The 22966-nt window shown below is 36.9% G+C and overlaps 3 protein-coding genes across 4 annotated transcripts; 1 reads left to right on the forward strand and 2 right to left on the reverse strand.

The window, feature by feature from the left end:
* The first annotated feature begins 111 nt into the window (after positions 1 to 111).
* On the forward strand, positions 112 to 1299 carry LOC113057105 (uncharacterized). The gene has a single exon (XM_026224195.1). The coding sequence runs from the start codon at positions 334 to 336 to the stop codon at positions 1243 to 1245; it is 912 nt and encodes a 303-aa protein (XP_026079980.1). The 5' UTR covers positions 112 to 333; the 3' UTR covers positions 1246 to 1299.
* Positions 1300 to 4135: 2836 nt separating this feature from the next.
* desi2 (desumoylating isopeptidase 2) lies at positions 4136 to 13236 on the reverse strand. The gene is made up of 5 exons (XM_026224196.1): positions 12667 to 13236; positions 5926 to 5998; positions 5572 to 5665; positions 5315 to 5456; positions 4136 to 5169 (listed from the first exon to the last, which is right to left on the reverse strand). Exons 1-5 carry the CDS (start codon positions 12703 to 12705, stop codon positions 4921 to 4923), a joined length of 597 nt encoding a protein of 198 aa, XP_026079981.1. The 5' UTR covers positions 12706 to 13236; the 3' UTR covers positions 4136 to 4920.
* Positions 13237 to 14767: 1531 nt separating this feature from the next.
* On the reverse strand, positions 14768 to 22963 carry LOC113057107 (cation channel sperm-associated protein subunit epsilon). Of its 2 annotated transcripts, XM_026224197.1 has the most exons (23): positions 22461 to 22963; positions 22298 to 22346; positions 21856 to 21929; positions 21670 to 21733; positions 21493 to 21584; positions 21343 to 21367; positions 21169 to 21246; positions 20981 to 21084; positions 20345 to 20843; positions 19812 to 20259; positions 18813 to 19132; positions 18184 to 18303; positions 18043 to 18101; positions 17833 to 17923; positions 17650 to 17702; positions 17488 to 17541; positions 17362 to 17392; positions 17059 to 17138; positions 16717 to 16816; positions 16561 to 16641; positions 16280 to 16437; positions 15214 to 15264; positions 14768 to 15125 (listed from the first exon to the last, which is right to left on the reverse strand). In XM_026224197.1, the coding sequence occupies exons 1-23, from the start codon at positions 22535 to 22537 to the stop codon at positions 14999 to 15001; spliced, it is 2835 nt and encodes a 944-aa protein (XP_026079982.1). In that variant the 5' UTR covers positions 22538 to 22963; the 3' UTR covers positions 14768 to 14998. The 2 variants fall into 2 exon arrangements, with proteins under 2 accessions (XP_026079982.1, XP_026079983.1); XM_026224198.1 differs by lacking the exon at positions 22298 to 22346 and having other exon boundaries at positions 14770 to 15125; positions 22461 to 22962.
* Between the last annotated feature and the right edge of the window lie 3 nt (positions 22964 to 22966).

Below are 22966 nucleotides of genomic sequence, written 5' to 3' on the forward strand. Positions count from 1 at the left end.
ATATTTATTTTTCATGTGTAACTTAACACTCCTCATTGGCCCAAACTGCTTCTAGAAAGAGCTTGCATAGATAAAACTAATGTGAATACATAGGAAATATTTGCATTTTCTAACCAGCAATAAAAGCGCTTACAGGAACAGTTTGCAGAAGAGCCATAAAAATGGTGATAGCTAAAATATACTGATCTGTTTACCTCAGTAAAGAGCCACATAGCTTTCCGCGTTGCTTACTGGAACTGAAGAACATATTCTTCTTGACATGGCATATAACCAAATGCATCAGCTTTTATATATTATTCACATTTTGGGTAGCCAGAACTAGAAACTACCAGCATGATTCTACAACATATGGATAACACCACAGTTTTGGATAGTACTAACACCACTCCTCTGAACAATGGCACCATCCGTGTAGACCACATTGAAGAGATCATCAGATGGATCTCATTTGCTGTTGGGCTTCCTGGCATCGGCTTTTCTATCTACCTCATGGGCATGCAAGCAAAAACTGGCAAGGCTGCTCCTGTCTACCTAATAAGCCTTCTCGCATCCGATATCTTCAACATCCTTGGGCGACCAAAAACATCTGCAGAGGATGCTCAGAAAACCAGTTTGCAGACTACAGACATATCCTCCCTGATATTCTACTTTGGGATCATATCCAACATTGTGTTCATGGTCTGTGTTGCTCAGGAGCGATATCTGTTGGTAACCTGTCCACGATATAATGCCTTCTGCATGAAACTCAAGCAGTCGAGCATGATTTCATTGGCCGTGTGGGCAGCTCCATTTGCAATACTTTTCCTGGCGTACCAAGGATATATCATCTTATTCTCCATAGCTCTTCTTCTCCCACTACCCTTCCTGGGGTTTTTCTTTTTGGATTCTTTTAGAGCCTTGTGGTGTACAAGATGGCCAGCACCTGTGACTAACAGAAACAAGATTCTGGGTATGCAGGGGGTCATCTTGTGTAATTATAGCATGCTTTACCTTCCCTTTATCCTAAATACTCTGCTCAAAGCATTGGCTTTAAGTTCTTATGTATACTACTTGGGACTTGTATCTGATCTTCTTCTCTATCTTGGCCCACTGGTGGACCCATTCCTCTCAATCTTCCTTACAAATGGAATTGGTGACATTTTGAAGGCCTTTCCCTGCTGTGCGAGGAAAAACACACAGGAGGAAACCGAGTCTGTGAATACAGACACTGTGGAAACAGTATCTGGGATCTTAACGCGGCTGTGAGAAAATTAAAATTGAACTAATAAGAGTTATTTTGATTGTTAGCATTTTACAGCTTTGTAATAGTTCGCCCAAAAATGTCTTAATTAAAAATTCTGTCATTGTTTACTCATCCCTCACTAAACATTAATAATTTTCTCTCTTTTTTTGTTAGTTTGTTGTTTTGTTTTAAACTCTCTGGTGCGCTCAGTTTTTTTTTAGTTTCAGCTTCATCAGAATGGAACAAAACTTGGTGACTTTTATGTCATTTGGAATGTGAACACACACAAAAAAGGCATAATTTTAGCAGACTAATTGATCGTAAAAAAAAAAAAAAAAAATAGTCACACTTGTGTAAAAAATAACCGACCATAGAAAATGAATGGGAAATTGACCAAAATTCAAAAAATCTTAGAAATGTTTGTACGATATATAAATCTGACGAAATGCAGAAAAAAAGTACCCAGCAATGACAGGGTGAAACTCTAAAACATTAAAAAAGTGCAAAACCAACACATCCAGTGCCGTTTCTAGGCATAGGTGAGCAAGACGGTCGCATAGGGCCCCACTGGATCCCCCAACATCATTGGGCTAGAGTACTGTCAAACTGATGATGCCTGTATGCCACTGGATCAGGGCGTTGTCAATTGCTGCCTGATTGTTGCATGCAATGTTTGCATTTGAAGCGCTCATCAAGTTAGATCAATGGGCTCTGTTGGTCCTTTGGCAAGACAAGAGCTGTGTCCCAAATGATGCGCTACACTATGCATTATGACACCGTATTCATGCACTATGTACGCAACCATGTATAGTATGAATTATATAAGGTTATTTTGTCATTCATAATCAGAGACTGATAGCCCCTCCCCCTTCAGTACGTAATTATAATTATATAAAGTGTTTCCACTTTTGTGTGCCATATGCATCTGACGTTCAGCCAACGGTCTGTGGGCGCGACATCTGAGGCTGAGACTAAGTTTTTTTTTTTCCATGCAATAAAGCAAAGTTCAAAGGCCAATTTAAAATATTGGTACAGAAAATAAAGTGCACAAAATCAGTATTTTGTTTAGGTAGTATTTGTGGCAGTTGATAAATCATGTTTGGAGATTTGTCCAAAAGGTGTGCGTTTTTGCGCCAATGCATTGTTAAAGGATCAGTATGTCTTGCAATATTCCTATATAAACTTTAACAGCCAATTAAAAAATATTGGTATAGTAAAATTCGCTAATTCAGGAGATCAATACATCCTTTATTTAACTGCTTTGTCGAGTTTAATGTATCCTTACCGAGGTGTTGAAATGCTGAATCCATTAAATCACTTCTAATAGCACTTAATGGAAACACTATCATTCCCATAGAGGGCAGAGCATGGGGAAGTTCATGTGTCATATGTAGTTTGGGGTAACAAAGGATGTTATATGATTGACTGAAATAATAATGCAATAACTGACACTTTAAATCAATGCTTTAAGCAACATTCACAATTTGCTCGCTTGCCTTGTCTGAACAAGAGTTTGATTGTTCCCCCTCCCACTGGTTTGATCATACTTTGGATTTTGAAAAATGTGATTAAGCTCCATAGTGCCAACAGTGAACGGCACGGGGTCCATTTGTCAAGACTGTAATGCAAAAGTTAAAAATAACGTGGGACTCCGCTGCAGGGTGTCATGTGCTTATCAGGAAAGCGAGTGAGTAAACAAATAATGCACTGTTTGACCAATTCACTTTTTCGTGATTGAGTATGATTGTGTTCACACCATAAGCAAACCATACCCCAGACCACCCTTTTAGGCGGATACAGGTACAGTTTGCAGGGGGGCACACGAGTTCAGAAAACAGCGTTCACATTATTCAAATGAACCAAACTCTGGCTGGCATTAACATGTGATCACCATGATCAGATCAAGCAGATCGGATCATCAGTCAATCAGAACAAAGCATGTTTACACTTGGGAACATCAGCTGACTTCTCTATCTGGATAACCAATTGGATCGTTCTTTCCAATGCAATATTTAAATAAGCCTTGCAAGTGGTCCATAAAACTTAAGTTGCCTGAAGATGTATGATAGCTTTATGTTAGGATCGAACAGATGTTTAAGTCAATTAATAATTCAGAATCTTGAATAGAAATCTTCCTTGACAACTGTGGTATCCTTTCACTTTCATTGTGTGGAAAAGAACAGCTTGGCTGATCTACCTCTCCTTTTGTCTTCCATGGAGCAATGGAAATCATGTGGATTTCAGAAGACATGAGGGTGAGTGAATGACAGCATTTTGATTTTTGAACGACTTTAATAGTTTTCAATGCCACAATGATCATTCCCAGACTTTAGCCATTAAAAAAAAAATCTGAAAAAAGAACAAAGCAAACAGCAAAAATGTATTAAAAAAAATTTGCATTATAATACTCATAATACACTATAATACCTAACTAATGTTCACAACACTTCTCAACAGGTTTTAAATTGAGACCAAGTGGGATATGAAAAAGAGGTTATATAATATGATAGATTTGTCATCATTCGCTTACCCTCCGATCTCCTGAAATCCACAAGATTTAAAAAGTTCCATGGAAGACAAGAGGTTTAGTAGAACAGCCAAGACTCTGTATTCCACATAATGAAGTGAATGGTGACCATGGCCATGAACATGACAATTATTCAAGAACTTAAATTTTAGTCCATTCCTCACACAAAGCTTTTATACATTATCCAGGGTGACTTATACAGTGCAGAAGTTGTACGGCACTTGTCATTTTTGGAGACTAGTAACTTTTCACTTTCATTATATGGAGAAGAGCAGCTCAGACTTTCTGCTAAACATTTGTATTTTTGTTTGATAAAAAGAAAGAAACACATGGATTCGAAATGACGAGTGATCAAAAAATTAATAATGCTTGTTTTTTCCCAGAGTTGTCAGAATTAACGGATAACTTTGTTTGAGAACAGACTTGTATATTTTATTTAATAATCATAAAATGGAATACAAATGTTGTCTCAAGTACATATAAGACTCTAAAAACTAAAAAGGTGTAAAACATCTGAGGAAGGTCTCATAGGACAAGAAGCTTGCCACTCAAAGCAGACCGAACAGGTAGAGATCTGTAGAGAAAGAGTGCAGAGCTCTCGGAGCACGTAACGGTAAAAATCTTCAGGCACAGTCACCAAAGTGTGGGATGTGTGTCAGTACAAAAGTGTGGAGATTTGGCTTTTGTAACCCGCACACAACAACACAATCATACACGGATTGGACGCAAGTAATCTGTAAACAAATGTTCTCCATAAAAAAAAAAAATCTCTCATATTCACTGACTAGGCGCTTTCTGTAGGAATAAGGGGAAAAAGGCTAGTGCGCAACTCCAGCATAAGAAAAGCATAAAAAAAACTGAAAAAAAAAAAAAACTAACTGTGACTAAACAAAGCCATTGTAATTAAGTCCTGAGTTTTTAAAACAAAACATAAAAGGCCAAAACGTAAGTCAAAACACTGATGAACTCATAGAAGGTTTTACAGTAAACAAGATCGATAGTTTCCAGGCCTGTAAAGGCCACTTGAGCATACTAAAATAATTCAGTGAAAACAGACGGTAGGTTTCATCTAGTCCGCTGGTGAATTGCTAGTCTGTCAGGAGAGGGCGTGTGGGGTCTGTTGGCAGAACAGCTCAAACCAGAGATGGCCTGTCACTCAAGGCAGCAGGGTTCAACGGCGCGGTTGGTGTCGGGTAGGTCTGGGAGCGGGTGCCACGGCACAGGATGGCGTCGGGGCAGAGGCAGAGGCAGCAGCATCCTCAGCCTCCTCCAGCTCTCCCTGGAGCTCCTGACTAACACTGGACTGCAGTGCGGCCGGCGTCAACCACTCCTTTGGCAGGCAGCTCTGAAGGAAGGGCACACAAGAGCTGAAGTAGGCCAGCCGGTTCACCCAGCGTGGGATCTCTCGACCACAGAGGATCTGCCGCAGACGTGAGGGAGATATTGTGAGATTTTAGAATCTTTACGGCAAAGTGGACCCAAGAGAGAGAGAGAGAGAGAGAGAGAGAGAGATATATATATATACACACACACACACACACACACACAAACTTCCTTCAGCTCACCTCCGATAGTGCTGAGGAAAAGTGATTGCAGTTCTTGTGCATGAGGTGGTAGGCGTTCCCCTTATATTCCTTCCCCATTTCCTCCACTATTCTCTCCACATCCTCTTCTGTAAAGTCTGTGCTCCCTAAAACAATGGCCTCTCTGAGAATGCAAGTAGAAAGTAAAGAGGGTGTGAGAAAGAGGCAGAGAGAGGAAGAGGTTTTTGCAGACAGATCCTTTCAGTCAGATCAGCATAGTGATAAATATTGTGACTCACTTGAATTTGAATGTCTCTCCCAGTTCTGTGGCATCACCAGGTGTTATCTCAAATATACCTGAAAAAGGATAAGGATGTCCTCCATAGGCAAACTCTGCAATAAAAGAGAAAGTTTGAGTTGTTATTAAAGATTCTCCACGATCTGCCTTTACAGAGAGATTGTTAGCACACAAACATCTCGGAAACTGCTTAAAATGTCATGGTCTCTTCCTTTTGCATCCACAGATCATCTACAATGTGAGGTTTGGTTATGTTTAGACACCCCCTTCTTTCTATGTTACAGTCAGTCAAGTTAAACATTAGATTTCTGAGCAGCTTGACTCACTTGTGTCTGAGTCATAATGCAAGCGTTACCTCTGCCATAGATCTCAATTCCTGAGTGGAAGACTCCAATTCCCAGAGAGGTAGTGAACTCATTGATCCAGTACTATAAGGAAGCAAAACAAGTCTGTGTCACATATAGTCAAATGGTAAAAGTGTTTCAAGGACAACTGATTTACAGTGTTCAGAAAAAGGTTAAAATGTTACATACAGTATAAATGTAATTTTTGTGTAATTTTCTGTCTCCTGAAATTTTTTTTTTTTTCTTAAAAGGTTTCATCAGCCAAACAACTGGTATGTTGTTAAACAATCCACTGAATACACTGTACTTAAACTCTTAACGGCTTGGTTTTCATTCCTGTTAGAAATAAATCATATCATATGGGCAACTTAAATCATTATTTAAACAAATGAGGGATGTGCAGAATTTTTTTTATATTCTGTAGGTGCCCCAAATATGAGCAACATGTGCATTTGAAGTGGAAATTCAAAAGCTAGCTATAAACGTTTTTAAAAACATTCATAACAAATTTTATTATTTAGGAGATTTAAAGTGTCGGAAATAGTTGTGTGAAATGTTTGTAGTTGTAAGTTCAGACACTTCTCACTGGATCTTGCAACGCTGTGATGTAACAGTGTCGCGAAATCAACTCGGTTTCCTGAGTAAAGCTGTTTGTTTGCATTGTTGTGATAAACGGTCCGCGCTGCGCAACTCAAATGATTAGCGGGATTTTTTAAAGGTTTTTTTTTTGTTTCCAGTCTCCTGTTTCTCATATGCAACAGAAATGGCAGTCTGAGTTGAACAATGCGGTGGTCACGCCAGTGTGACCGCGCAGAAAATTTACTCGCACCGGCATAAAAAAATAAAATAAAATGACATGCTATCAATGTGACTCAGCGCTTGACAAACCTTTGTGTTCACACCCAATGTAGGCTACTTCATTAGAAGGTCTGTTGTTGAAGGAGGTAACCAACAGCTGTGCCCAATTAATATTCGGCGTGTTCGACTTGAAGCGGCACTGTGTAGACTGTTCGGCATATGACATCAAAGTAGTTATGACATCATGGTAGTTTTATGCCATACACTGACTGGTCTGCGTAGCGCGGCTTCAAGTCGAACATGCCACTGGACCAGCTGGTTTCTAGATGTCTTTAAATGAAATTAACCTACGGCACTAATTTAACTACATTTGGAATATATCAATTGGCACGATGTAAAGAGTTGTTTGGTTAAAACAATTTAAAAAATACAAAAAGTTAGTCAAAAATATGTGAAAAACGGATGAGAAAAATTGATCAGCTAGACGGTTCTCCAACTCATTGTTCAGGCTTGTCAGATAAGACCCTTATCCTTCTGGCCTCAATTACTTCAAAGCTTATTATACATATCCTTCATCACAGAACTGGGGATTAGTCTCTCTGTGATTAGCAACTGGCTTCTAAGTGTGATTTTCAGCAAGAGTATTCTCATGCCAAGAGCTGCGATTAGAAAATAAAATCTACAAGCTCTGACATGAACTATGTGGGAAAACTCATTCTGATAAGTTCCTTTGTGAACTGCTGTAAGGGGACTTTATTTCAGTAAAAGACCTTATGGTCAGGCTGGAACCTAGTTTCATGACACAAACCTCTGAAACTTCTTGGATTCATGGAAAAATTATGAATTGGCCTCAAAATTTCAAATTACACTAGAAATCACAGGCCATTTATCGGTTTAAAACAAAAAGTTTACTACTGACAAATTTACCATTTCCAGCTTTATAAGCAACAAATCTCCTACATGGTTTATAGGCTTAACTAAGGGCATGTAACTTGTAATGTGATTCCCATCCTAATTAAGATTATTTGACATCTTTTAAAACCTTGAGCAGCTCAAATTTCTAACCTTAATCTTTATGCGAGAACATAAGCTTAAAATAGTCCAACATACTACTATGAGTGAAGAGGCCTAAGTAAAGTATACAATTACACGTTTCAAAGGGTCAATGAGACACACGAGACCGACTAAATCTTTAAAAGGGAGACTATTCACGTTACTCCGTGTCTGTGATCAATGACACTTAAAAGGTATGGTCCATTTTTATGGTCTTTTTTTTTCCAGCCCACAACATTTTGTACATTTGGGGTACAATGAATGTGCATTAATGTAAAAAAATAAGCCTTACACAGCGCAAAGTGACTTGTGACATACAGTGGTTTACGGTTTAAAATATATAATATATACACTTATTCATTTAGCAAAAGCTTATCCAAAGCGACTTAAAAATGAGGACAGTGGAAGCAATCAAAAACAATAAAAAGAGCAATGATATATAAGTGCTAGAACAAGTCTCAGTTAGCTTAAAAAGTACACGTAGCAAGGGCTTTTAAATAATATAAGTAAAAAGAAAACAGAATAGAAAAATAATAGAGCAAGCTAGTGTTAGATGTCTTAAAACACACACACACACACACACACAATTGCATAATAAATCAAAAGAAAATAGAATACAAAAAGATTAGAAAGGTAGTTAGATTTATTTTTAAAGAAAGGAATAAGAATAGTGAGTGCTAAAGTTAGAGGGTCAAATAAATATGGAAGAGATGGGTTTTAAACAGATTCTTGAAGATGACTAAAGGACTTAGCTGCTCGGATTGAGTTGGGGAGGTCATTCTACCAGGAGGCAACATTTAATTTAAAAGTCCGTAAAAGTGACTCTGTGCTTCTTTGTGATGGCACAATCAAGCGATGTTCACTTGCAGAACGCAAGCTTCTAGAGGGCACATAAGTCTGAAGAAATAAATTTAGGTAAATGGGTGCAGAGCCAGTGGTGGTTTTGTAGGCAAACATCAATGTCTTGAATTTTATGCAAGCAGCTATTGATAGCCAGTGCAAATCGATAAACAGAGGTGTGAGGCGTATTCTTTTTGGCTCATTAAAAATGTATCTTGCTGCCGCGTTCTGGATTAATTGTAAAGGTTTGATAGAACTGGCTGGAAGACCTGCCAAGAGAGCATTGAAATAGTCCAGCCTGGACAGAACAAGAGCTTGAACAAGGAGTTGTGCAGCATCTTCCGAAAGAAAGGGCCTGATCTTCTTGATGTTGAAGCAAATCTGCAGGACCATACAGTTTTAACAATGTGGTCTGAGAAAATCAGCTGATCATCAATCATAACTCCAAGGTATCTGGCTATTTTTGAAGTTCTGGTTGATGTGCCTAACTTGATGGTAAAATTGTGATTAAACAATGTGTTTGCTGGAAGCACAAGCAGTTCTGTCTTGGCAAGGTTGAGTTGAAGGTAATGGTCCATCATCCAGCAAGAAATGTCTGTTAGACAAGCGGAGATGTGATTAGCTACCGTAGGGTCATCAGGATGGAATGAGAGGTAGAGTTGAGTGTCATCAGCATAGCAGTGGTATGAAAAGCCATGTTTCTGAATGACAGTACCTAATGATGCCACTTAGACAGAAAAGAGAAGTGGTCCAAGAACAGAGCCCTGAGGCACCCCAGTAGTTAGATGTTGTGACTTGGACACCTCACCTCTCCAAGATACTTTGAAGGACCTATCTGATAGGTAAGACTCGAAACACTAAAGTGTGGTTCCTGAGATGCCCTTTGCCAGTAGGGTTGATAGGAGGATCTGGTGGTTAACCGTGTCAAAAGCAGTGGACAGATCAAGCAGGATAAGTACTGAAGGTTTGGATTCCGCTCTTGCCAGTCTTAGGGCTTCAACAACTAAGAGCAAAGCAGTCTCAATTGAATATCCACTTCTGAAGCCAGATCGGTTGCGGTCAAGGAGGTTGCTCGGTTTGAGAAATGCAGAGACTTGATTGAACACAGCTCGTTCAAGTGTTTTTGCAGTGAAAGGAAGAAGGGAAACTGGTCTGTAGTTCTCTAAAAGAGATGGGTTGAGGGTGGGTTTCTCAAGGTATGGAGTTATACAAGCCTGTCCAAATGATGAGGGGAAAAAGGGCTGGAGGGATGTGTTAATGATGTGAGTGAGTGAAGGTGCAACTGCAGGAGAAATAGCTTGAAGGAGAGGAGATGGAATAGGATAAAGCAAGCAAGTAGTAGGATGATTAGAAGGGATGAGTTTGGAGACTTCTGCATCAGAGGGAAGAGAAGGATGTAAATGAGTGTATGTTTGGTGGTGATATAAGCTTGACTGATTGTGGGATGGAATATTGTGCACTGATGTTTTAAAATTGTATTAATGAAAAACATGGCAAAGTCATCAGCTATTAGAGATGAAGCAGGAGGGGGGAGGACAAAGAAGTGAGGAAAATGTTTTAAAAAGCATGGGAGAGTTAGATAAATTGTTAATTTTGTTATGGTAGTATGTCATTTTAGCAGTGGAGACATTAGCAGAGAAGGAAGATAGGAGTGACTGATACACATTAAGGTCATTAGTATTTTTGGATTTGCGCCACACCCTTTCAGCAGCTCTAAGCTTAGAACAGTGTTCGCGTTGAACATCAGATAACCAAGAAGCAGAAGGGGTGGTATGGGCTGGCCTGGAAGACAAGGGGCAAACAGTGTCTAAACAAGATGTAAGAGTGGAGCAGAAAGTATCAGAAAGTATTTTTTTTTTTTGGCCATGCATTGGTCATAAAGCTCACTGTAGCGGTGCCTCAGGTGTTATATGTTGTGCCCAATATATTTATTGATAGAGTGTGTGAACTAGAGCTGCAACTAACGATTATTTTTATTACAATAAATAATGTTCTTTTTTTGATTAGCTAATGAATCCTTTGGATAACTTTACAAAAAAATAAGTACAACTTCTAATATAATATTTCAACCGTTATTCATTTTCAACCAATGTGGTTGAAGTTTTTACAGTATACCAAAATAAAGAGGCAAAGAAAATTGTTTTAGTATGGGAAATATGAGTTTACAATAGCGTTTTAATTAAACCACAGTAGCCACAAATTTACTGTTGTCTGAGATGTCATGAAATGTTCTTTAGCATCACAAACCATAAAATGTAGTCAAGGTTCTGCTATGGTTTAGCATGGTTTCCAGAGATCTGGAGCTGATTCGGGAAAGCTCGGTGGTTTGTGACTGTTGTCTCGCGGAGCGCTGTCTTTTAAGGGGCCGTTCACATATCGCGTCTTTTGCACGCTCAAGTTCGTTATTTCTAATGTTTGCGCACGGTATGCTCGCTCATAATGGACGCAAAATATGCGCATCGATTCGTCGACCTGTTTTTATTTCTCTAAAAAACGTTTGCAAAACGTTTACCTTGTGTGCGCTGAATATACGCGATGGCCGGATCAACATTCTGTCCAACGTTATATAACCAATCCATGGGTTTTTCTGCATTGATTTATTTTTTTGGCGGCTGTAAAAGATCGATGAGTGATAAACCAAAATCTCTGACAGGGCGCGTACGAGAGAGAGCCCCAGCTACACGCGTGCACTCAAAGTCTTCAAACAACACGAGCGCTTCTTGCTCTCTCTCTCCCTTGTGCATATTACATCAAAATCATTGAACACGATAGAAAATGGGCGAAACACCAAAGTTTCACCCGTGCTCGCGCACTCACAGTCTTCAAACTACACGAGCGCTGTCTTGCGCTCGCTCTCTCTCTCTCCCTCGTGCATATTAACCAAAATCATTAGACACGATAGGGCGGAACGCCAAAGTTTCACGTGGAGAATTCAGGGTTTTTTTTTCTCCATGACAGGCTGCTGGCTCCCACTGTTAATTTTTATTTATTTATTTTTTGGAAAAGCACTCTTTATTAGCTTAAAGCTCTCAAGTTTACATTGGTTACTGTATTCTTTCAATTGCTCTAAACAAGTATTTTGAGTGACCTTTTCTATTGAATGCTAGACATCAAGTTGTTGTTATTTTCTTCTGAAAGAAGAACTTTTTTTCAGTAAGCTAGGCCCTATGTGTTCAGTAAGCTTGTTTCAGTAAGTTATGTGTTTAAGGCTTCAAAGTTTTTTCCTCCTCATGACGTAGTTTTGTAATGATGCGACTTATACTTAGGTGCGACGTATAGTCCGAAAAATACAGTAACTTCTTTTGGACTGAAGCACTGCAACGCTTAGAATAGCCAGATTTTTTATATATATACTATATAATACTATATAACTCCAACTGGATTCATCTGAAAGAAGAAAGTCATATACACCTAAGATGCCTCTGGGGTGAGTAAAACACTGCCCAATTTTCATTTTTGGGTGAACTAACCCTTTAATATTAATTATCTATTACTTGAAACTTCTATAGAGAGGGTTGTAATATTGCTGTAATACTGATTAAAACAGCTTTTCTCTTGTCATTTTAAAAGGCAAAGCATCCATTATGTTTAGCCTGACTTCTCCACAGCTGCCTCAGATCACACAGCTGGATTCAAATGACAGTTGAATTAAATGGGTCAAAGATTTCAGCTAGACTGTCATCTCAATACTTAAAATTCTACATCTAACAAACTTGTCTGTTACAGGAACGTGGTTAAACTGGAGTACGGTTTATGAAAGTAAATAAAAGCTGGATCCTCTCTGATAAGCTTCCAAATAGCTACCGCACACATTTCCTTCTTAGACTATAAAACTTTATCTCTTTTCCATTGCATTTACTAATGGAGCTTTAAAATGCATGCATGATGACACAGGACCAAGCAAGCTGACGAAGTACTCATATAAGAGTGTGCAGAATGCTACCCAAGTAGGCAGCTCACCAGGTTTTGAGACACAGCCAATGAATGCTTTGAACTAATGCCATACTACACACCTCTCAGTCACTGGAGCAAATTATCTGCATTTGTTTAAAGTCACCTACCATATCATAGACGTTCAGAATAACCGGCTCGTTTGCCATCACAGGGGTGTTGATGTTTTTCTTTCACTTTAGCTGCCGACCAGCTGCTGCTGCGGTCCTCCTCCGTTTTCCTTTTCACTCTTTCTCAGCACACGGACTTATTTTCTTTACCCTCGCGAACACCTTTGCTGCGTTATCTCGACCTCTGCTGATTTATAACCTTTTAGAGACATCCAAGAGCTGGTCCAGAAGGTGGTTTTCATTGACTGAATGTTTAGGCCACTTTCTTTAGTCCTGCTACAGGGTGTAGCGACGCTGCTAGGCTAACTGCCATTTAGCTATATGACCAGCGGAGACAAAAATGAACGGCACACAAGAGAAAGATAACAATTTGAGTGGAGACTTAGCCATTCAGACGACGAGGTGATTTTACAGTGAACGGAAATGAAAGCAGACGAACGTCAGATAAAAGGAAGACGTTTTAGCACCCGAGATATGAGAATCCTCCCCCGTTTTATGTGTCTGAGGTGAACTGAACTGAATGCGCGTGCCTGATGATGATGATGGCCAACCTCACAGCGGTGCATTACTGCCACTCTGCTGCTTTTATAGAACAAACAGCCTCCACACGGGCATCTCATCATTACATTAAAGCATCGTTACACACCCATACAATATTAAAACCAAGTCAACTTTTTAACAAGATATTTTGTGTATTTTTTGTTTTGTTTTGTGGAATGGTACCTATATATAATATTATAATTCTGCATAAAATAGTTAGAATAGTTATCTATTACACATTTTGAATTTATACATAAAGCAATTTATAAAATAGCAATATTATCTCTAACAACAGAGCATGTGAGATTGTGACACTCATTTGGGGGTGGGGTAAACTTTCTTTTATATAAATATATATATATATATATATATATATATATATATATATATATATATGTATGTATGTATGTATGTATGTATGTATGTATGTGTATGTATGTATGTATGTATGTATGTATGTATGTATGTATATATATATATATATATATATATATATATATATATATATATATATATATATATATAAACAGTACAGACCAAAAGTTTGGAAACATTACTATTTTAAATGTTTTTGAAAGAAGTTTCTTCTGCTCATCATTTCTTTGATCAAAAATACAGAAAACACAGTAATATTGTGAAATATTATTACAACTTAAAATAATACTTTTCTGTTTTAATATACTTTAAAAAATAATTTATTCCTGTGATGCAAAGCTGAATTTTCAGCATCATTACTCCAGCCTTCAGTGACACATGTAACATCCAGTCTATCACATGATCACTTAGAAATCATTCTAATATTCTGATTTACTATGAGTGTTGGAAAACGTTCTGCGGTCTAATATATTTGATGAATAAAAGTTTAAAAAGAACTGCATTTATTCAAAAAACAAAACAAAAAAACTAATAATATTCTAATAATATATTTTCTTTACTATCACTTTTTATCAATTTAACACATCCTTGCTGAATAAAAGTATTGATTTTATTTTAAAAAAAGAACGAAAAAAATTACTGACCCCAAATTACTGACCAGTAGTGTATATTGTTATTACAAAATATTTATATTTTAAAAACATAGTTTTTTTTTTTTTTTTTTTACTTTTTATTTATCAAAGTATCCTAAAAATGTATCACGTTCTGAAAAAAAATATTAAGCAGCAGAACTGCTACCAACTTTGATAATGAATCATCATATTAGAATGATTTCTAAAGGATCATGTGATAATGATCCTAAAAATGCAGCTTTGCATCACAGAAATAAATGATAATTTAAAGTATAATACATTTAAAAACAATTAATTTAAATTGCAATAATATATCACAATATTACATTTTTTTCGGTATTTTTGATCAAATAAATGCAGTCTTGATGAGCAGAAGAAACTTCTTTCAAAAACTTTAAAAATAGTAATGTTTCCAAACTTTTGGTCTGTACTGTATATATATGTATGTATGTATGTATGTATAAAACAAGCGATATTAGTTTCTAAATCCATTTTCGAATTCAACAAATTACATATAATTACATTTGATTTCATATAGTTTCAGAATCTTTTTTCTAATTCTGTTAAAAGCGGCTCATTGATAGTAAAGTGACAATATCTATATATGTGATTTGAAAACAATGGGTGTTATTTATAAAACATAAGATATGAATATCATTCATGAATTCATTTGTACATAAATCGTCCCACTGAACTGAATGGTTAAGTATCATTTAAACAGAAAATTCAATGAACAAACAAGGCACCTGGATTTGTACACTATACACAATCTACTAACTAAACATTCACACGCATTTCTTCTGAAGCATGTCTCGAAAGATGGAGGTATATCCATAGAAGCTGATGCACAGTATGATGAGTGCAATGATGGATTGGGTCAACAACATATAGAGAGGCAAGAGCTCATCAACCCTGTGAAGAAAGCAGATTAATAGTTTCATTCATTAGTCATTTTCCAAGATGATCTTTAGATGAATAACAGGAGAAATGAATTGATTACTCTGGGATTCCATATGTTTGGACAGCAAATACAGCACGAAGATCACAAAAGCTGAGTGGAAAGAAATAAGAAGATATTTTTTCACAACAGAGCATATGAAGTTTCTGGCATCAGGTGGTCAGGATCAACTACTACTATTTTTTTACTAAAACTACAGGTTATTAGCATCTTCAGTAACACACCATTAAAAACAATGGGTCTTATTCACTAACTGCCTATGCAAGAATTTGTGTTTGAAAACTGCATAGGGAAAATGTAGGAAAAACTGAAATGACATGCAAAAACGAGCCATATAAAGATGTTAAGATTAAATTGAATAGATAATTCATATCAAATATGAGGAAGGGAGGCTGTAAAGCATAGGTTGAGGAGAAGAACCTGAACAGCAACTATATTAACATTAGAACAAGTTTAAAGCACCAGCTCACCCCATAATGAAATCTGTCCTCATTTACTTACCTTTGAGTTGTTCTAAACCTATATGACTTTCTTTCTTCTGTTGAGTACAATAGATAACATGTTGGTAACCAAACAGTTGACAGTAGCCATTGGATTCCACTGTATGGAAAGATTACAATGGACGTCAATAGCTACCGTCAACTGTTTGGTTAAAAATGTTCTATGTTTAGCAGAAGAAGGAAACCCATACAGCTTTGGAACAACTTGAGAGTGAGCAAATAATGACAGAATTTTCATTTTTGGCTGAACTAACCCTTTAAGAACAAATTAAAGTGTGTATGCACATTGTAAATTACACTGAATTTTTTAGTGAAAAGTTCTTGTGTATAAATACAAATAATACATGTAACCATTAGTAAACGAGACCCATTGTTCATTTTAAGGGACAGTTCAACCCAAAATTAAATAGTTATTAATTACTCACCCTCATGTCATTCCAAACCTGTAAGACCTTTGTTCATCTTCGGAACACAAGTTAAGATATTTTGAGAGCTCTCAGAATACCTTAAGTAGTTAATGACAGAATTTTCATTTTTGGGTGAACTATCCCTTTAAATTTTCACTTATTAATCTTTTAAGAGCTATTTAAAAAGAAAGTGACAGGCACCTGTAATTTGGGTCCACAATCTTTACATTGAAAACATAAATAGCACTGTTTTCTTGAGAAAAGGTTAGAAAATTCCTGGAACTCCTATTCATGATTTCATAGGGTTGGTCAAGGTTTCCTAGATTTTCAGAGTTGTCAACAAAACAGCTCCTGTAATTCTGAAAGACATAACACACATCCCTTTTTATTTCATTGCTAATAAACCACACGATTGCTCATATCCCTGAGAGAGAGCCAGGTTATGAAAACTAAAGTGAGATAAAACAGTAAACGACACCCACATGAGGCCCCCAGGCCTCTTCAGGACGCTTCTCATCAACTAACATAGATGTCCATGTTTGGGCCTCATGAAGGCAGGCTACCTGCAGAGCCAAAAAAAGCGTTAGGGTTTCTACAACAACATACTGCCAAACACACACACATCTGACACATATTACCTGATGCATGGTCGCACTGAAGTAATAGTCTTTTCGATTAAAATACTCCCACACTATGAAGTTGGCATCAACACTGCGCACGAATGTCTCGCCATCATACCTACAGAAAATAAAAATCCCTAATCATATTATATATTGCACATTTGATCAATTTTATAAAAAATGCACTGCAACAACAATCTACTTCCTCAAAGAAATATGTCCTCATAATTAGCAATGAGTCACACACTGTTTTACTGTAGGTGCTAACAGTAAAACAGTGTGTGACTCATATTGCTCATTGTTTCAGGTTTAATTTCACCCTTGTACTTAAGAGTCTCATTATGCTTGTGTCCTACTCACATCTCAATGTCTGGCCGAAATTCATCTTTGTAGTGGATTTTCAACACACAGCCAAAGCTCTTCCAGTCATAGAACACAGTCTGTAAGACATTGGTGAACTCATGACTATCACCAGTTGCCTCACATGTATTTTTTTTATAGCACGGGTCATCACAATATAGTTGCTTTGTTTTGTTTTTTTGTTATATAAATCTGTAATATGACTCAATGAAAAAAAAGAACACTGCGGTTCTCATTCTTATCTCAGTGATGCTGGTTAAATGATAACATTATTATCTACAAATACACAGGACGGATTCTCACCAGATCCTTTGATGAATTACTAAGTGCAAATCTGTAAAAGAACAATTGGGAAAATTATTAAGCAGGACTAGAATACAAATTCAAATGTATTCTATTATTAAGTGTCATGTTTTTAGTGAATATTACCTTGGAATGGTATAGCTGTTAAAAACGTTCATCTTACATGGAATTCTCAGTGGTCTACAAGGAACAACATGATAAGTCTGGTCAAAAGGTTTAAACTGCTACAGTAGATGGTTGTAGGATAACTTTCTAAATGGTTTGTTTAGATAATCAGATGACACTTACTTTATAACACGAATGTGTCTGTTTGGTGGGCAGCCCACAAAGAAATGAGAAATCTACAAACAATTTATGCCTTATTTAGTGGTATATTATCTATATACAGTAGCTTTCTCATCAGGAAATGTTTTTCTACAAATAAGAAAAAGGAAAATCTTCAGTAACCCCCCCAGCAGCCAAAAACCTTACCTGATTTTTTGGCAGATTGCATGAATTATCAATCTGGGTTGGTAGCAGCTCCATAGTGACTATATCACTTGCGTTTTGGCTGTTTTTAATTCTAGGACAAGATGGTTGTTATAATAGCTGGAAAAACTTGTTCTCTTAACTAATATGTTTAAATTTATCTGTACAAGAATCGTTCATTGATGTGCCATTAAAAAAAAAAAAAACACTCACATGAGATCAGAGTTGTTAAACACGTCTTTGCAGTCTGCATCCTGATAAATGGTAAAGGTCTGGAAAAAGATCAGTAAATATGACCAGGCTTTGCTTATATAAGCATCACAAACTTTAGTAAAAGACCCTTCTTGTCCAGACCTTGTTTGTTGTATCCAGATGGCGCACACTCTCAAAATGGGTCCTTTCTGTGATCTGCAACACATGGTCTTTGTTCCTGCTTAGCGTCACATTAATGTTTTCACCTTCATAGTAGACTATCTGGAAATAGACAAGAAGTATAAAAATATTTGGTTGGCATCTATGGTTCTGCAAAGAACCTTTAACTTTTGTGACCCACAAAACCAAAACCATTAAGTGTCAAATTCTCGAAATTGAGATTTATACATCACCTGAAAGCTAAACAAATAAGCTTTCTATTGAGGTATGGTTTTTTAGGATCAGACAATATTTGGCAGAGATACAACTATTTGAAAATCTGCAATCGGTGATTGCAAAAAATATATATATATAATACTGAGAAAATCGCCTTTGAAGTTGTCCAAATGAATTCTCAGCAATGCATATTACTAATCAGAAATTAGGTTCATTGTAGTGGAAAAGGTTCTTCAGATTATGTTCAGAGTGTGTTCTTCAAACAAAAATGTGTTTTATGAACTGAACATTTATGAACTGCTCACTTCCGAACTCAAAATGGTTCTACCATGGCATAGCTTATTTGGTAACTTCTCTTGTGATGTATGAACTACAGTAGGTCTACTCTAACTTACCTGGGCCCAAAACTCAATAGCTTCTTCCATGTCGATGTAGTAGACAGGCCTGTTCATGTTGTGTGTGAAGCCAATAAATGGACAGCTGTGGACCTCCCCTTGCATGGCACTCATGATCTCCATCTGAAAAGGGTACTTCTTTACATGCAAACCTCCATCTAACAACGTTAGCATAATGATCTGCTCTTTCTGGTTTAGGTAGAGCACTACAGAACGTCCAGGGTCATTCCAGGCAGGAAGCCGAAACAGTTTATTTGTGCCGAATTTACAGAAGAACAGCACATTGTTCTCCATCTTTACCAGCATGTTCCGTGAGCTGTCTGTAGAGCAAAGTCACAAACAGTGGAACATGAGATCATTTTATTTTATGTAAAATATTTAATTTAGTCATGAAACTCTAGATAGCGCAGGCTGATGTTTTGTTAATGTAACTGAGTATATTCAGAGTGTTAAACGACTTGGCACAAGCTGATTGGTTCATGCTGCATATGCAGCCAATAAGCTTACAGTCTTGCATTTATATGGCGGTCTAGTATTTCCTAGATTCCTGCAGCACACTTTTCAGAGTTTCTCTGAAACCCTCCACCTTCCCCAGCTCCACCTGTATAGATCTGCTACAGGTTATTTTATATGCTATTTGTGCAGCAGCAGTATGTCTTAAATACTCACAGCACCATATCACTGTATGCACTGGCAGTTGCCAGTTCCTGTACTTGCTTACAGCAGCTGCAATAATAATCTACAACTACAGCAATAACCAACAGCAGCAGCAATTCAGCAGCAGCAGCGTAGCAGATCTATTCCGCCGAGACCAAATACATTAACACTGTCATATCCATCACCATGCTAAAATCTTCAGAGAATTGTCATGATTAAACTTGCTTTAATCTTAAATAAAACTCTTATTAAAGATACAAATCAAGCTTATTTGCATTTCAAATGTATTTTGAAAGAAATATAACTGCTGGCACTTCTGATAATCTGATTTCTTCCACTCACCTATGACCACATGGTGAATGTGGCTACCACTTGCTTCTTGGCTTATGTTGGAGGAATCCATTATTTGTAAATAACGCCATTCGCTATCATCATGAAAACTATAAAGTATGGTGTCTTTGTTCCATACCAGCAGAGTTTCCAATGCTGCGCTGACAAAGAGCATCCGAAATGGTCCTTGGAGAACATTTGTACTCAGTAAAGTTCTGGTTTTCCAGATGCCTTCAGTTTCATAGCATGTGAGCAAGGAGAGTTGTACAGAGTCTGTGTACATCACCAGTGCACCAAAAGATGCTGGATGGGATCCAAATGCAGCAGTAAGGATAGTAGTAGTTTTGGGTAGACTCAGAATGTTTGACATGTAGTTGCTATTAGTCTTCCAATCCAGAGCTTTCCCACCTTTATAAAGCTCATGGTCTGTCCATGCAAGAACTGTAGAAAGTTCAAAACCCTGCAAGTGAAATTCAAGAGACTAATCAACATTTTTGTAACATAATATTAAGAAAAAAATTTTTTTATAAATTGGAGACACTCACAAGCAAGCTGTAGTAATCTGCACACTGAGATCTAAAACTCAAGCCTTTAACACCTCCACCTAGCAGTTTTATAGGAATGTTCATCAATATTCCTTCCTCATTGTCCCTCCAGTAAAGAGCATCTCCTATGCGGAAAATCGAGCCATTCTCCAACAAGACGGCATCAAAAACAACGTAATAACCCTCAGCTGGCATTAAAAGTTCTCCAGGATCAACCTTTATCTCCTCATAAGTGAGGAAAGCATTTTTAGTTATGAATGTGCCTTTGTCAGACAGGAGCAAGGCTTGGTGAGGGGTACATGCACCCCATACTATCGACATTCGACTACCAGTTGGCAGGCGTAAGGACACATTTTTGTCGCCATGTGGTTTCTCTGGGGATGTCCTGTAGAAGACATGTTGACTAGAAGCAACAGATTTTCCATGAAAAGATACTGACTGACTGGTTATGTGAAAATTATGATATTCATGGACACCAAGAAGGGGAGCCTCCCAAAACCTGAAATAAATCATGATTGTGAAAGATTACTATACAGATCATTATTGTAAATATATTTACTGAACATTAATGAATATATTTAAAAAGTGAGTAAACGTGGAAAAAGCCTGTCTTTGAATAGAAGTGAACCGCATTACCCTTGATTTGTAAAATAACTCTGGCTTGTCTGAGGGAATGAAGACAACCCAATGACTGCAAACTCTCCACCGATAAATAAACACCTAGTAAGATATCTGAAATACTGGAAAGGTACAGAGATGTATTCTCAGGCACTTACAATAATCAATACACAACCAACAATAGGTGTTTTTAGAAGATGACTTACTACAGATGGAATCACTGCTGTGTTTATGATTTCAGCCTCATCTGATAGTTCCGGATCAATGACCCATATTCTGACAGTCTACAGCACACATCAAAAAGCATTATAAATCACAAGGGAACAATTCAACCTACATGTGATGCAGGTTTGCATCTAGCAAAGGTTTGAAAGTCTCACCTGGGAGTCACGTTCAGTTGAATTTCTGATGGACATAAAAAAACAAAAAACTTTTGCATATATAATTCTATTGAAAGTATTTTCTCACTTTAGCAATTCATGACATTTTGTAGTGCAATAAAAGCTGAAAGAAGTTGAGCTGGTTAAAACCTGAGCAAAGGAATAACAGCATACCACGCAAGCCTGAAAAATGAGTCACTTATATAAAGGTGTCGCTCTTCTTCTTTTTCTGTAGACACGTTCTGAAAAGAAATTATGAAATATTTAAAAAATGCTAATTGATTAAAAGAATATGTGAAACCTTGTGACATATTTGTGTGTACTTACAGAAACAAGTGGCTTTATAGCTTGAAATCCAGGGGATTTACACCACATAACAGCATTAGGTGAACTTATTGGATCAGTTTGTTGAATAAATAAATGTAAATTTAATTGATTAGACATAAATACACATTAATAAAGCTATAAATTAGATAATTATGATACTTATTAAATATGTGAAGTAACTGTTACCTCTTATTAGTCACATGACAACCATCAGGATATTGCCACTCCAAAAAAGAGGATCCTTCGTATTCTAAAAAAATCTGAATGAAACATAACATTTGTGGTTTATTATGTAGATAAAACTACATGCTAGTATTTTGATAAAAAGAAAAAAAAACTATTTATGTTTTTATATTGGGGGTGAGAAAGCAGTTCACTTATGAGACCTTAAAATCACAATGAACAAGATTATCCCTTAAATCCATTATTTACAATAGCAACCACCAAAATATAGTTAGATAAAAATGAAACCAAACATCAGAAAGAAATATACGAGGATGATTATACGGCGAAAGCGGTCTAAAAGAATCGTAGCGGTGATATTGTTTTTTGTGGTAACTTAGTGGTTACAATCGTGATTTTAACCTAAAAAAAAAAAAAAAAAAAAAAAAAGATTATCTTCACTTACAGTACTGTCTACGATGAATAACTCTTTTTCCTCCAAAATCTGCTTGTATCTGATAATAAACAAACAGTAACCGCAATCACAAATAATTTACATATCAATAGCATAGCTTCGTGACACTAAAAGTACCCAAAGATCAGTTGAGTTTAGTTGGTTAATAATTTACCTCCAAATTCCGACGACAGTTTGAAAATATAAAAATAAAATGTACGTTAACACTAACGTTACCCCAAATCCCAACATCTTGTTCCACTTTGTTCCCCCGTAATTTGGTGTAACTAAATAGGTTACAAAAGCTAAGGGGCAACCAAAGCGATTAGCTGTAATACTCGCTTTAGGCTACGGGCGTCGCTGTTTCCTATTGCAATACAATACAATAACTGCACGTCGACCGTTGGAAGTTTATGTTTAAACAGTCTGTGGTTTAAACAAACAAATGATAAATTAATAAATACTGTCGGGAAATGTTGTACAAAACACAGGCCCATATTGTTTGTAATATAAAGTGCAACCATTCTATTTATGAAAAAAAATTAAGCACAGAGTAACGTTAATTAAAAAAAGATTACTTTATGTGTGTGAGTGGAGCGCTGTAATTTATATCAAAGACTATCTTTGGTTATATGGAGTGTGTGTGTGTGTGTGTGTGTGTGTGTGTGTGTGTGTGAGTGA

This window comes from Carassius auratus, chromosome 38 (assembly GCF_003368295.1).
Source record: "Carassius auratus strain Wakin chromosome 38, ASM336829v1, whole genome shotgun sequence".
In the NCBI taxonomy this organism is placed as follows: domain Eukaryota; kingdom Metazoa; phylum Chordata; class Actinopteri; order Cypriniformes; family Cyprinidae; genus Carassius; species Carassius auratus.